Source organism: Phocoena sinus, chromosome 10 (assembly GCF_008692025.1).
Source record: "Phocoena sinus isolate mPhoSin1 chromosome 10, mPhoSin1.pri, whole genome shotgun sequence".
Lineage (NCBI taxonomy): Eukaryota > Metazoa > Chordata > Mammalia > Artiodactyla > Phocoenidae > Phocoena > Phocoena sinus.
This window is the reverse complement of record NC_045772.1, coordinates 80,704,469-80,720,769: the sequence shown is the minus strand read 5'-3', so window position 1 is coordinate 80,720,769 and position 16,301 is coordinate 80,704,469. Positions and strand designations below refer to the sequence as shown.

Sequence of the window (16,301 nt, the reverse complement as noted above, 5' to 3'; positions counted from 1 at the left end):
AAGATACTTAAAAATAATCAAGCCAAGTTTATCCTGACAACCACAGAGGCAACACCAAAAGTTTGTTTTTCCTTTACCGTCTTAAAATGCTTTGTAAAGGGCAATAGGTAAGAATTTTGGTATCATTTTTCACTTTATGAAACAGGTCCAGAGAGATTTTAAGGTTTTTGATGCCAGAAAACAAGTTTTTAGATTTTTTTTTTTTTTTTTTTTGCGTTACGTGGGCCTCTCACTGCTGTGGCCTCTCCCGTTGCGGAGCACTGGCTCCGGACGCGCAGGCTCAGCGGCCATGGCTCACGGGCCCAGCCGCTCCGCGGCATGTGGGATCTTCCCGGACCGGGGCACGAACCCATGTCCCGTGCATTGGCAGGCGGACTCTCAACCACTGCGCCACCAGGGAAGCCCACGTTTTTAACGTTTATTCTTGTGCTTTGATTTTGATCTCAGAGCACTTACTGTATCAGATCATAATACAATAATCCCAGATAATTTAAGCAGATCATGTTTTGTTGTCATGAAAAGGTTTACAAAATCTGTGTTCTTGTGTGCTTTAGGTCAGAGTTCATAATGATGCACAATGAAAATAGCAAACGCATAAGATCAATTCCTATCGTTAATTAATCTTTGAAGAAAGAATGTATAACTATATCAGTGGAAAAGCATCTGAAAGTTGATTATACCAACCCCACAAATCACTCAGTTTATAAAATTTTTCAGTCTATTGTTCATATAATAGTAGCTCTAGTAATTATGTGTCTGACAAAAGTAGCAAAATCCCAAAAAGTTATATAATAATTTGCTGTAGATGTTTATAAATATTATAAAAGTCCATTATAACAAAATGATATAAAATTATTATAAATGTTTCTCCTTCTTAAAAAAACAACCTAATGGTTAAAGACCAAGTCAGTCCCTTTTTTGGACTAGTAAGAGTTAAAAATAGTTTGCTAAGGACCCAGACTTTGTCATACCCATCTATAGGGCATTGCTTACTACTTTTAACTTTTAAGTCAGACCCTAAATTTACATGACAAAGCCAAGATCCTTGGCTAGGTGGAGATTCTGGTTAGAAAAATTTTAGACTAATCATTTTTCTACTTCAAAGGCCTCAGCTTCCCCTTGTGATCCCACGTTTTCAGGCCTAAAGATATCAGCTAAAATAAACTATTTCCTGAGCTTCTCCAAATTTACTGAGAATATGATAATTGTTAAGAAGTAAGCTTGGAAAATATGTAATGTGTTACAATTATTTTTTCAAAATACATTCTTCCAGGTGGCCCATATCCGAGCAGAAAGAGATATTTTAGTAGAAGCAGATGGTGCCTGGGTGGTGAAGATGTTTTACAGTTTTCAAGATAAGAGGAACCTTTATCTAATCATGGAATTTCTCCCTGGAGGTAAAAGCAAACAATAGCAATGACAGACTGACACAAGCACATTGTTATATGTAATTACAATTTTTTTATTAGATTTACTTTTTTATCCCTAGCTCTGAGGTTTTACACCGTCAGTCATGATTTTCTAATAGTTCCTCCCACAATAATGCTAATTTGGACCACAAATCAGATTATTTTGAAGAAATGATAAAGTTGGCACATTTAAAATATTAGCATTCTGTGTTTACTGTATATAATTATTTAGATCTTTACAAGTCTGGAGTTAAGAACAAGTCACTAAAGAAGAAGACAAACAACCCAGTGGGCAAATGGTAGGCAGTGTTCACAAGAAAACTCTGGTTAGTCCACAAATAGATAGGAAAATGTTCAACTTCACCCATATTCAGGGAAATGCAAATTAAAACAAGAATGAGATTCCATTTCACACTCATCTGATTAGTAAAAACACTGAAAGTCTGATGGGGCTGTGGGAAATGGGCCTCTCACCTGTGCGAAGGAATCTCTGACCCTTACAGAGAGCAGTTCAGAGATACCAGTAAAGTTGAAAATGCACGTGCGCAAGAGGCCTGAAAAGGATGCTCATTGCAGGAGTGTCATAATAGTGAAAAACTAGACACAAGGTTAATGTCCATCAGTAGAAGAATCGATAAATAAAATGTGGCATAATTGTGTGATGAAATGTTTTACAGTAGTGAAAAGTCAGGAGCTCTATTTCAACAGTAGGATCTCAGAAACAAAGTAGAATAATAAGGCAAGCTGTGGAATTATGTACAGTTGATATTACTTATGTAATTTTTAAAAACATACAAAAGACGGTAAATTCATAGATTAATATATATGTATATGAAAACATACTTCAAAAATAATCTGGAAGAATGCACACCAAACCAAATCCATGATAATGGCTACTCAGCAAAAAGGGAAAGGGGACTAGAATGGGAATGGAGGACAAAGAGCCTGCATGGTATTTTTTTTTTTTTTTAAGACTTGAAGCATCATGAAAAAATATCAACAATTGTCAATTCTGAGTTGTAAATTCACCAGTGTTTATTCTTTGCCCCTTGTAAAAGAGCAAGATTTCTTGAAAACAAAAAAATGTCTAGAAGTGACCCTTTTGGTGGGATGATGACCTATTTTTGTTGGCCCAGAGAGTACTGAGTGTTTTTGAAACCTGAATTTGAAAGAATATATCCCACTTCCAGGTGTGCTTACACTGATTCATTCTCACATTTTGACATATTTTCCTCAGCCACTTATTCTGGATGTTGAGTGGTAGATATTACTTCTTTATCACCTCTGCTCTGATTTGATGTCACATACTTTCTACCTTAAAACCATTAAATGTCATGAAACTTTTCCTTATGCAGTGACACTTTTTTTATTGGGCCCTAGAGATGGTAGGAGGTACACTGGGTAGATCATAAAGTGCAAAAATTAGGCATATGTTGTATATTACAAAGAAATCTTTTATAAGGCATTCCCCTTTTTGAGGCATTTCTAACACATGGTACTTATTTAATTAGGTGACATGATGACATTGCTAATGAAGAAAGATACTTTGACGGAAGAGGAAACACAGTTCTACATTTCAGAGACTGTTCTGGCAATAGATGCGATCCACCAGTTGGGTTTCATCCATCGGGACATTAAACCAGACAACCTCTTATTGGATGCCAAGGCATGTGAATAAAGTGAATTATTAGGTTGCTGATTATTTTATGAAGTAATAGAGGTGATTTTGTGATTGGAAATGGGCAACTGCAATTTATATTATTGCTAACCTATATTATTTCAGAGACTGATATGGTAGGAGAGAGCTGTGAAGTGAAATGACATCAAGGGAAAACTGGCTGTCCTTTTATCATCTTCCATTTTCCACTCCTTAAAATAATCATCGTCAAATATTGATAATTTTACGTTTCACCTGTATGAATTCTAAGCTAAGAAGTTTTATGATTGCATTTAGAAGAGTTTGTGGGGTTTTTTGGTGGTTTTTTTTGCGGTACGCGGGCCTCTCACTGTTGTGGCCTCTCCTGTTGCGGAGCACAGGCTCCGGACGCGCAGGCTCAGCGGCCATGGCTCACGGGCCCAGCCCCTCCGTGGCATGTGGGATCTTCCCGGACTGGGGCACGAACCCGTGCCCCCTGCATCGGCAGGTGGACTCTCAACCACTACGCCACCAGGGAAGCCCATTTAGAAGAGTTTTTAATGAGGCTTTTGTCTCTAAGTTAATAAAACCTACTGATTTTACTAGGTTTTGTCTTTCTTCTTTTTTTCCTTAGGGTCACGTAAAATTATCTGATTTTGGTTTGTGCACGGGATTAAAGAAGGCTCATAGGACTGAATTCTACAGAAATCTTACACACAACCCACCAAGTGACTTCTGTAAGTTTGATTTTGGGGGGTTAAAGTAGTACCGCTGGTTTAATGCAGGACTGTTGAGAACTGAAGCTTCTCTCCTTCTCCTCACCCCTTAAACCAACGTATTTTCAATGGATATGTGTGAATTTGTTTTCTGGTAAGAGTTTTTCCCTCGTAATTACAATTCTGTCTTGTTGAAATTAGCATTCCAGAACATGAACTCAAAGAGGAAAGCAGAAACATGGAAGAAGAACAGGAGACAACTGGTGAGTTGAAGGCAGAAGTTTGTGCCCTGGTCCTAAAATCTCACTTGGTATTTGCTTGGTAATTTGGAGCTTCACAATGATTAGTTCTTACTTCATAGCAATGATAGAGCTTGTTCCGGGATCATAGAGTTTTCTTAGTTTCTCTGTAACATTTCCCTGCCTGTAAAGGAAAATGCTGATTTTTACTTTATGATTTCACTTCAGAATATTTTACCAAGCATATCTGTAATTAGTTAATCTGTCTGTTTACGAGTACTGGCATTCTCTATAAAACTCACCGAGATGAGTGTAAATTGTAGTAAATGCCGTATGATTTTCATGTTTCCATTTTCCCTACCTGTCCTGATGCAACAAATGTCAATCAGCATAAGTAAGGTTATTGTGTGCTTCTAAGAACTTCATAGAGAAAGTAAAGAGAAAGTTTGGCATGTTAACAGTGTTCCAATAACATAGATGAAATAAAATTGGAAAGCAGACTTTACTGCAGATAAACTTAGTGACTGCTTTAATGTGGAATGACACTGTCTATTTTTAACCCCACACGATTCCTCCTCCATTACTCAGCAAGTATTAGAATCATTTGCCCCTTTTCCTCTTTCCCTTTATCCTCTTAACTAGGTCCATGAACATTGTCAAGGTTAGGAATGTGCCTTTTGACTTTAATTTCCTAACTTCTTGTACAACGGCCTGGTACATATCGACACTCTGTAAATATTTGTTAAATTCAACCAAGTGATGAAGAGAAACTCATTCAGGAGTCCCTCAGGAAGGTAAATAGACTGAAAGGCAAGAGTCCGATACCCTCTCAAAGCAAATAAAATGACCTCACTCTCTCATTAGCCCAAGTAAACTTTTTGTGCTTGTAAGACATTTTGGTGTTTTTATAAGTTTTTAAAAATGTTTTGAGCTATGCATTAATGACAGAATCTTCCTTCTACTTTTAAATGTGTCACTTTTAGATCAGATTTTACAATTGAGAAAAGAATTGTAGTATTTCCTACTTTTAAAGGGAAAAATGAATACTGCCTAAGGCTATGGTGGGAATTCTGTACCCCCTGATTACAGAATATTCACACTGATTACTCATGTGTAGGTTTTATTATTCTTGTGACCATCATGACTTACATCAGTGTTTCCCAGTGAAGAAACAGAGGGGACTCTTGGTATTTGGGGCAGGAAATTCTTTGAGAACCTGTATCCCCTGCCCACTCTATGCCAATCATAAACTGCATTGCTTTCTAATGGATAAGCAGTGCCCTGGAAATGAGTTTATAATGAAAATACGTGACGTTTTTATAGTAGGCTGTAATTTACAAACACATTCCTTTGCTTGTTTCATCCTCGTATCCACTCTGTTAGGGCAGGTATTATTACTCCAATTTTATGTGAGCAGAAGCTGAGGCTCAGAAAGGTTGAATAACTTGCCTGAGAGCACATTACTAGTGAGTGGGGAAGCCAGGCTTACTGGGCACAAGCTTTTTATTCTTTTTGGAATGGATTCAGGGCTAAATACATAAATAACATTGTTGAGCTCTTTGGGGGACAGAAATCATGTCTTAAATAACAAATTATCTGACTCAGTGCCTATCACCAAGCCTTATACATGATAAACACGCAAAACAAGTATTAAATGAAAAATTAACCTCTGTATATATTGGTTTTTCCAGTAGTGAGCCATACTTGGATCTTTAAAAAAATATATATTGAGAACACTGATTTGACAAGCTGTTCCTTTGCAGGCATATTCCACAGTGGGGACACCAGATTACATTGCTCCAGAAGTGTTCATGCAGACTGGGTACAACAAATTGTGTGACTGGTGGTCTTTGGGAGTAATTATGTATGAAATGCTAATAGGTATGTTTTATCATTCATTTATGTACATACCATATAAATTTCCTTGAGTGCCACTGATGAACATATTGTAGATATTATGGGCTGAAACATCTGAAGTCTTTAAACTGATTTCTGACATCCACCAATGTTAAATACACACTGATAAATATCAGTGAGCTCTTCAGGGATCTTCTGTCAGGAAGGGGGCATATAACTGGAACTCCCGTGTATCAAAATTGTGTCTGCATGGCCTTTTAGGTAAAAGAGGGGCAATGCTTTAAATCGTTTATTTTATTGACTTTATTAGCAATTTTACTATAAATGGCTGAATGGTGGTATTTTTTTATCGTTAAGCAGAGCACCCAGGGCTATTTTGTTTTTTGTGACACGCATATAATAGGTGTAGCATATTTGATCACAAAAGCTCATGAAACTTGTTTTCTCTGATACGTAGGATATCCACCTTTCTGCTCTGAAACACCTCAAGAAACATATAGGAAAGTGATGAACTGGAAAGAAACTCTGGTATTTCCTCCAGAGGTGCCTATATCTGAAAAAGCCAAGGACTTAATTCTTAGGTTAGTAGTTAAATCCCTAGAAGAGTTTGTGGTATCTTAAAACTTCACAGGGACCTAAAAGACTAAATTGCCTGTTTCAGCTTTGTGGGAGGAAAAAGACTATCACTGATCTATACAGTCAAAGGCATCAGTAAAGAAAAGGTGTTTTTTAAAAATGAAGACTCTTAAAAGGAATTATGCAGGAAAAAAAGTCAGAGTTAAGAAGAGGGAAGAGGCCTTGTATTATTTCAAAGGTCACTCCTGTTAAAACACAATGACCTGGGCTTCCCTGGTGGCGCAGTGGTTGAGAGTCCGCCTGCCGATGCAGGGGACACGGGTTTGTGCCCCGGTCCGGGAGGATCCCACATGCCATGGAGAGGCTGGGCCCGTGAGCCATGGCCGCTGAGCCTGAGCGTCCGGAGCCTGTGGTCCGCAACGGGAGAGGCCACAACAGTGAGAGGCCCGCGTACCGCAAAAAAAAAAAAAAAAAAAAAATACAATGACCTTATCCCTATTCCCTAAAGAGAAAGGGAAAATAAATTCTTAGTAGCAGTTCATATCACAAAAGTCTCTATATGAAACCTTTTCTAAGCACAAGATTCCATTCTGTTCCTCAACTAAGATGAAGTGTTTAGGCTCTGTTGTAAATGGCTGGAAGGAATATAAATTGGGCAACCCATGGGAACAGCCAGTTGGCAGCATATTATACAAAATCTTCAACTGTCTATGACCTTTGACCCAGCAATGCTACTTCTAGGAATTTCGCATATGCAGATAATGAGATGTGTGTAAAGATTTAGGTACAGTATGTTATCTTGATATTGTTTTTAGTAATGAAAAATTGAAAACCTTCTAAATGTTCAACAATAGTGAACTGGCTAAATAAATTGTAGTGTTTCCATGTGTAAATTTTAGAAAATGAAGTTATAGAAAAATATTTAATGACTTTGAGAAACGTTCTAAGTGAAAAAAACAGTCCTAAAATGGTAACTACTTATTAACACAATATTTTAAAAATTATATTAAAAGACTAGAAGGAAATGGCTTCAGTGTTTATAGTAGTTATGTCTGAGTAGTGCAATTTTAGATGATTTCTATTTTTTTCCCACATCTCCCACAATAGAGTTAACTTCAGTAAACAGAAAAAAAGATGAAATGTTTGAAATCATGCAAATAGACTACTTTAGATATAATCTGCATATGATAATTTCTCTGTCTCCGTTTTCCAGGTTTTGTATTGATTCTGAAAATAGAATTGGGAATAGTGGAGTAGAAGAAATAAAAAGTCATCCTTTTTTTGAAGGTGTAGATTGGGGGCACATCAGGTATGTTTATAGGCTTTGAGTGGGAGGTCTGAGTAAAAACTTTTCTACTAGATTTGGTGATTAATTTTTCTTTGATTCTGCTAGATTAAATACAAGAAGTAGGACTGTGATAATGTGATAAATCAGTGTTCTCTGGATTATCTAAATGAGTGAGACTATAGTGGCTATAGCTAAATGACTCATTTTATCTAATGTCCACTTTAAGGAAAAAGCACATATTGTGCCCCTGTTTAGATTTTGATATTCAGAGTTACATGACGGAGACTGTTCGCACAACAGAGATATAATTACATTTGACTCTATAACCCCTCATTTTTGTCCTCTAATTAATATACCATACTGTGCCTCCTTCATTAATTTGTAAGAATATACAGTCCCTCTTTTGAACATTGTGGGGAAAGTTAAATAATGCAAGTAACTTTTAAGAATTTGCTTACGGTTGTTCGTTGTGAGCACTGGCCTTTATTCAGTCTGTGGCCAAACCACCTTCAGTGGCTCTGGTCTATTCCTCAGACAGCAACAGTTTAGAAACAGGTCTGATCGTGCTGTTTTCTTCCTTCTCTTTGCACTTAGAATAAAACTAAGGATCCTTAACTGCTTTTCAGGATCGTAGGATGTGGCTCTTGCTTCATCTGTACAAACTGCATCTTGTATGGTCTTTCCCACTTCTCCCACCGCAGGGTTTTGTCATTTGCTCTTCATTCTGATGAAAATGCTCTTCACCTCCCTGCCCCTGCCCTTGCCCTGCCTAGCCAGCCCCTTTTCACCTTCAAGACAGTCTGTGTGTCCCTTCACTGGAGATCTTCACTGGAGCTTCTATGATATGCTAGGCACTCTACCTGATTATAGCCAATTTGGGGGGATCATTTATTGTATGTCCAGCACTGTTCTAAGTGCTTTAGATGCATTTCTCATCTTATCCTCATAATAAACCTGTCACAGAGAAGTAATTTGCCTGCAGTGCCTCAGCTAGTGAATGATCTAGCTAGAACTGCTAACTAGAACTAGACCCAGGCAGTTTGATTCTAGAGTCCTGGCTCTTACTTGCTACACTGTATTATACTGTCTATACAACACCTCATTGAGCAGAACTATGATTCCCCCCTGTTACAGTTGGAAGGATGCTTAGAGACTACCAGTCCAGTCTCCTGGTTTTATATTAGGGAACAGTCACAGTACCTAAGGTCATCCTGCTAAGTAATGACAAGAGATTAGATCTCAGGGCACCAGGGTCTATGCTTCTTTACACTAAACTAATGTAAATTTATTAAGTTAGTACATTAAGTATAAATAGGTTAGAATAATTCTGGGGAAAATATATACATGCTCTTACGTAATTCTGTAAACTTATCACCTAATAGATCCAATAAGTACTTGTAAAAAAATAGAAGCAATAAAAATTGATAAATTCTTTTAACTATTTTTAGCATGATAAGAAGGCATTTCCATGACTTAGTATTTTTTTTAACCTAATGTCCCTGATTCCCTTAACATTTATATGACTGAGAAGTGTTTGGATTCAGATTTCATCACAAATGTGTAGTCCCTTCACTCTTTGAGCCCCTTATTTTCCTAAATGACTTGATTTACGGATCCTCTACTAGAAGAATTCTATTCCTGAATTAATTAGGTAGGATCCAGTCCCCACAATATCTAGGGTACTTTATATAATGATAAAGTTCTTTAAATAAAATCTTTTCTGCTTTCCCTTTCATTAACTCTTACTTTTCCTCTTTAAAAAGACAGCATGAGAAAGTCTTGGTACAAAGAAATAAAAATTCCAAGTAAATGATAATATTTTAATAAAAAAATTATACTCATGTATGAAATCCACTTAACTACAGATATTTTCAAATCCATAATAAATTTCCTTGGTTCTTCTAATATCTATAGAACAGCATGCAGAATTTGCAGGCAGGATTATGTTTTGGAAAACTGAGTTCAAGAAAACTTACCATGGTTACTCAATACCTTTTTATAGGGAAAGGCCAGCAGCGATCCCTATAGAAATCAAAAGCATTGATGATACATCAAATTTTGATGACTTTCCTGAATCCGATATTTTACAACCAGGTAGGACAATCTACAACACAATTAACACTATTAAAAGTCTCTGAAGATGATGACGTTTTCATTAATGAAATTCCTTTGCTCTTTGTTAACTTTTCTATCTTCCTAGTGCCAAACACCACAGAACCGGACTACAAATCCAAAGACTGGGTTTTTCTCAATTATACCTATAAAAGGTTTGAAGGGTTGACTCAGCGTGGCTCTATCCCCACCTACATGAAAGCTGGGAAATTATGAATGAAGATCCCATTCGCTCACAACCCAGAGAACTCAGGTAGCTGCATCACCAGGCTTGCTTGGCGTAGATAACAGTACACTGAAATACTCCCGAAGATGGTGGTGCTTCTGACTACAAGAGGAAATTCTACAGGATTAGGATTTCTAAGACTACTACAGGAATTGGTTGGCAGTGCCAGCTGGCTTTTTTTTTTTTTTAATATTTTATTATTTTTGTTAACTTTATTATATGAAGGTACTGGAATAAAAGAAATGTACATCCCTTTCTAACTGCACTGCCTACATGCGTATTAAGGTCCATTCTGCCTGTGTGTGCTGTGGCTTTGTACTGTAACATCTCTAATCAATTCAGGAGCAACATATGTCATTTAAAGCAACATAGGCTCACCTGTAGGTAACACTGCAGTATTGCTGTTTTACTGCAAACCTTATGGGTCTAGATAATCAATAAAAGCCATTAGAACACTTGCCCTATTGGTTTGGACATGTATAGAATATATATGAAGACAAATTCCCTAATGGTTTTAAGACATTTTAAAAAGGAAATACACTGGTTATTTAAAAAATAGAATTTATCATCATGTTATTGCACAAACTCCACAGTAGGGAGTGACAAGTTTATAATAAGGAGGAAGTTTTAACACCTTCACTCAAGCACTCCACTAATATATTTACTTTGCATTCAGAAATACTGATGACCTTTATATACGTAGTCTGTATACTCATAGGGAGATGTACTGTCTTATATAAAATGTAAAGTTGCTTTTCTTGTGACAAGAGGACTTCTTTTTTAACAAGAGGACATGGCATTATTTTAATTTGATTATGGTGAGTTGAATTTAAGAAATGACCATGAGGGCTGCTTGTAGAGAACTAGTGTATTTTTATTAAACTATTTTTTTAAACGTCAGACTTCTGATCATGTAAATGGACTTGTAGAGAACAAAGAGCTATTTACTTTGGTTTTCTAGAAAGCTGTTACATATCATGGCTGGTTAACTTTTCTTTCTTTTGATGAAAATTTTTCCTTTGATAGTACTTGTATTATCGTGCCATTATTTTCTTATACTCCAAATGTACCAAAGATCCTGAACAGAGTGGATGTTCACAACTGAGGAGAATTTTACTGTTCTGTGGGAATGCTGTCTTCAGATCTTTGATAGAGGCCAGCTCATTCAAGGGCAATATTGTTCATGTTTAGCTACATCACTGTGGCTAATGTAAATGGAATTAAGGAAGTAAATGAAGGCCGGTGGGTTGTGATTAGAGAATAGGCGTGATGATGTCAGCAGCAAATTCTTTGGGTATTTCCCTAAGAATGGAATAGTCTTTTCTAGCTCAACATTTTAATTTTAAAATGACTCTCTGAGGTTTTGGTTTCATCAGTAGTAGTGGAGAAGTAATACTGTATCAAAGAATGGCCTAATGTTTGTCTTAACTGTTAACTGGTGGCATTTTTTTAGATACAACAGTTATCACTATTACAAATGATCTGTGATCAGAATCTAAAATGATAATTTATTTGTACGGATGTTCTTCTTAGTGGGGAAGAATTGCATAGGATCATTATGCAAATCTACAAAAGATTTTATAAATGTTGCTGCTTGCTGGGGAACTCCACAGTGTTTTAATAAGGTCATTCTAGGTTTTTTTCCTGCCCTGTTCTCCCCTTCCCTTCCTCCCCACTCCTTCCCTTCCCTCCCTTTCCTTCCTTTCCCTTTCCCTCACCCCACTCTTTCCTAGTATTTGTTTGATACTTGTTATGTGTTCATCTAATAGTTCATCTCCATTTTTCTTATTTGGATCATCTCTCATCTAGGAGAGAGAACTATTAAAATCCCGGGGTTATCTCAATTTGACTAGCTCTGGTTTTTCTAATTATAACTGCCTCTAATTGTAAAAAATCTTTAACTTATGTTTAGTTTTATGAGATTTTTCTCAAGCACCCCCCCCCCATTTTAAAAAAGGATGTTTTGCTAGTGTGATAGTGAATGGGTAAGATATGGGAAAATTGCAACGTTCTCTGGCTCTAATATGGTAACTCTTCTAGTATAAAAAAATTCATTAATTCAAGTCGGAGAGAGAGATTGATACAAAGGAGCTGAGTTTACCTTTTAATTGAATAAGAATAGAGCATTTTAGTTTCCATCTCCTTCATTCTTAATAATAGGAAGAACTTGGGAATAGTTATGGTTTCTTGGCAGTGGAAGGGCAGTTAGGGAAAATTTACTTTGTTTAGAGTCTCATTTTCCCCTGGAGTTAATAGAGTGATTCATAATCTTTGGGGTTTCCTCCTCATCAAAAGCATTTCTTAAGTGCCTATCTAGAAGCAACTGAAGACTGTATCTGCCCTTTGGAAGCTAAGAATTTGACTTGTGATGCAAATTAGCTAGATGATGTGCGAAGTACCCTTGAGATTGCATTTTCTCTATCATATACTTCCCATTTCAGGTGAACCATTTAATTTAAATGACAAAACCCTATCTAATCAACTGAGCATAATGACATTTTCTTTAAATTAGACTCTATTTTGAATTAAAGAGTTTTGTTACAAACTGTGTGTTCTTGGTTTTTCTAAGTATATAGAAAGCTTGTATAATTCAGATTTCCTGATTTCCTGATTTAATGTAGACTTTGACTTTTTTTATTAAAAAACCTTTGTATTAAAGCAAGTTATGTTATTTTTCTTTTATGCTTTTCTTATTAACATAGCTTTAAATCTTTAAATTTATTGAAGCATAATGCAATCTGAGAATAGGGAATTTCTTATAAGTCAACCTCTTCTGAATGGAATATATATATGATTTAATAAGCTATTAGTTGAATGGAAAATAACAAGTGTGGAATATTCAAAACTTTCTTTGGTTGCTAAGGCTCAAGATAGGATTTCATTTATTTCTTTTTTTTTTTTTTTTTTTTTTTTGCGGTATGCGGGCCTCTCACCGCTGTGGCCTCTCCCGTTGCAGAGCACAGGCTCCAGATGCGCAGGCTCAGCGGCCATGTCTCACGGGCCCAGCCGCTCCGCGGCATGTGGGATCTTTCCAGACCGGGGCACGAACCCGTGTCCCCTGCATCGGCAGGCGGACTCTCAACCACTGCGCCACCAGGGAAGCCCTTCATTTATTTCTATAATAACATACTGTTTCTGTTTTTTTAAACGCCTGTTATCTTTGTGTAAATCTGTAGACCTCAAAACATTTTTAAGTACATTTATTTTTGGTGCTTTATTGTAGAAAACCTTTAGACAATCAACCCATCAGTATCTACTGGTAGGAGAAACAGCTATCCATCTATCAATGATCTACAAATAAACGAATTGAGCTTTTAATCAGTAGAGAGGTCCCTGCCCACCAAACACACTCTCTCTTTGAATTGCTAAGACTGAGAACATTCAAAATAACCGTTTTGGTACAACCATGATTATTTCCTCTTGTCTTTATTTAAATTTTATTTTCTCTATAGAAGTGCACTTATTTCTGGAAACTTTTAATGAAACAAACACTTGGAACAAATATAAGTACAAGACACTTAGGACTACTAGAGATATTTTAGATTTTTATGAAAAAAAATGAGGGAGATATTGCTGTTTTAAAAAGGTCTGAAATAATAAAAATAGATCTTAGTTATTTTTTTTAAAGCAATATAAATTATTCAGTTGTCTGGAAAAATAATCACCAGGCTATCGAGTTCTGTCTTCAGTTACTGAGTTTCAAAGAAATGTTTTGGTGGCATGAGGCCTTTTTCCTTGAAGGTAAGAAAAGAATAAAAACTATGTTTATAATATTTCTGCTGGTGAGGTTTTTTGGTTATATTTTCAAGTTTTGAGATAGGTGTTATCCAAAACTCAAGAAAGACTATTTTGTAAATGTATCCAACTTTTATACTTAAAGATTACATCAAGAACAAAATAAATATTTTAAGTTTCAATTGTGTTTAAACAATTAAGATAGTTGTACAGGTTTATATACAGCTACCCCACCCACTAGGCCAAAACCAATTGGCAGGCAGAAGTGAAATCTAAAATGCCTCAAAATTAAATTGAAAATGCTTCAAAATAGTATGGAAACAAGTGATGTAAGGGCCCCAGGTACCCAGGTACCACCACATCTGTCCCATGGGAGACACTGATCATTGATCATGATACTCTTTCTGCTGAGCTCAGAGGGAGCCAATCAGAATCCTGTTCATCCTAGTTGTGCTCCCATCTGTTCCCTGACTGACATGATCTCAGTAATGCTGTTGTTAAGACAAAACGGTGAAAACATTGAGTGTCAAAATCTGGACGCTGGAGCAAACTTGGACTCCTCTCTACATTTACCTTCTTTCAAAAGCATCTTCTGATTAAAAGAACTTACATTGGTGTACAAAATGCTCTCACCTTATTCTATTAATCTGTGAAATAAAATAATTACTGTCATTTTACAGGTGATGAACATGAGGCTGAGCGTGACTTACCCAAACAGGTAATAAATTGCTCTTGGATCAAGTCCAGTCTGCTCCCAAATCACAGAGCGTGCTTCATTGCAAATTACCTCGTATGCTTCTAGACCTCAGAAAAACACATGGGAAGCAAGTGACAGAGTTGTCACTTTGGGTGCTTTTGACTGCAAGTGTCAGAAGATGAAAGTAAAAGTGTTTCAACAATAAGGAAAATGAGTATCGTGTAAAACTAAGACACAATATAGGGACCTTCCAGAGTAAATTTAGGATCTCAAAAATATCATCAAGAATTTAAGTTCTGGGCTTCCCTGGTGACGCAGTGGTCGAGAGTCCGCCTGCCGATGCAGGGGACGCGGGTTCGTGCCCCGGTCTGGGAAGATCCCACATGCCGCGGAGCGGCTGGGCCCGTGAGCCATGGCCGCTGAGCCTGCGCGTCCGGAGCCTGTGCTCCGCAACGGGAGAGGCCACAACAGTGAAAGGCCCGCGGACCGCAAAAAAAAAAAAAAAGAATATAAGTTCTTTGCATTTTTCTACTTTGTCATCCTCATTGTGTTGGATGTCCTTGGTCTTGTTTTCTTAGAGGGGCTAGATGGCCACAGGGAGCCTAAGCATCAAATCCTCACACAACAAGTCTTTAAAAAGAGAAACTACTGCTTGTTCATCCTCTTTTTAAGAGCAAAGAAAATCTTTTCCAGAAGCATTCTAAGCAAAGTACCCCCCCCACACACACACACACATTTTGTTGGCCGTGATCATGTCATCCATCCCCTCCTACAACAGTACCTGGCCTGGTGACTGATTTAAAACTAATCAGGATTCACATCCCTGGTGCCAGAGTGAGGCTACCCTAAAGCACAGGGCTACGGGATACCAGACCCAAATTGGAGTTAACCTCCAAGATACTCAAAAGGGTGCCACACAGGTTTATAGCAATGGTTCTTACCTGAAGTCACTGCATCTGGATTTTGTTGCTGGTTCTCCCACTGCCTATGTATAAACTGAAGGCTGGTCCATTAACGTCTTGACCCATCTAAAATAGGAATACTGAATACCACTGTGCCAGACCATGGCTCAGGTACTGGGACCCCAGGTTTCTTGTCCTTCAGAGAACCAGGAGTACGGGTGGGTCTCTGGACATCATTCAAACAATGGATGTTTGGCCCAGTGATCAGGGCTTGGTCTTTTTGGTGCTATTGCCATCCCTGCCAGCTGCTATTCATCTCATTGGTCCATCTCCCCCAAAGCTGTTGTATCAGTATTAGGGATCCTCACCAACTTACTTCCCTTCAAGATCCAGCCAAGGGTGGGCCTAATCACTGTTGGTTCAACTGCTTTGTCTAACTTGAGAATCTGGGCTTTGATGAATAGAAATCAAGGCATTTCTCAGGGGCTTCCCTGGTGGCGCAGTGCTTGAGAGTCTGCCTGCTGATGCAGGGGACACGGGTTCATGCCCCGGTCCGGGAAGATCCCACGTGCCGCGGAGCGGCTGGGCCCGTGAGCCATGGCCGCTGAGCCTGCGCGTCTGGAGCCTGTGGTCCGCAACGGGAGGGGCCACAACAGTGAGAGGCCCGCGGACCGCAAAAAAAAAAAAAAAGACATTTCTCAGGAGACTGCTAACCATTACAAAGTTATCTCTGAACTTACATTCCTTATCAAACCCTTAAACATAGGCTGACTTTTAAGTCTGTCAAAGGGAGAAATCCATAACAGGAAAAGGAAATTGTCCTTTGCCTTTCCTGTCCTCTTGGGTAAGACAGTCATGAGCAGAACTTGAAGAACCCTCCTGTACAGTTCTGTACAATATGGGGAGGA

General features: G+C 37.8%; 1 protein-coding gene across 4 annotated transcripts in view; it reads left to right on the top strand.

The window, feature by feature from the left end:
* Positions 1–10,517, top strand: part of STK38L (serine/threonine kinase 38 like) — an 80,464-nt gene extending 69,947 nt beyond the window's left edge. For all 4 annotated transcript variants that reach the window (XM_032644939.1, XM_032644940.1, XM_032644937.1 and 1 more), the window contains 9 exons: positions 1,274–1,397; positions 2,921–3,075; positions 3,680–3,782; positions 3,963–4,024; positions 5,764–5,881; positions 6,315–6,438; positions 7,647–7,742; positions 9,724–9,815; positions 9,922–10,517. In XM_032644939.1, coding sequence (XP_032500830.1) covers positions 1,274–1,397; positions 2,921–3,075; positions 3,680–3,782; positions 3,963–4,024; positions 5,764–5,881; positions 6,315–6,438; positions 7,647–7,742; positions 9,724–9,815; positions 9,922–10,049 — 1,002 coding nt within the window. In that variant the 3' untranslated portion in view covers positions 10,050–10,517. The remainder of the gene's footprint in view (positions 1–1,273; positions 1,398–2,920; positions 3,076–3,679; positions 3,783–3,962; positions 4,025–5,763; positions 5,882–6,314; positions 6,439–7,646; positions 7,743–9,723; positions 9,816–9,921) is intronic.
* Positions 10,518–16,301: the final 5,784 nt, after the last annotated feature.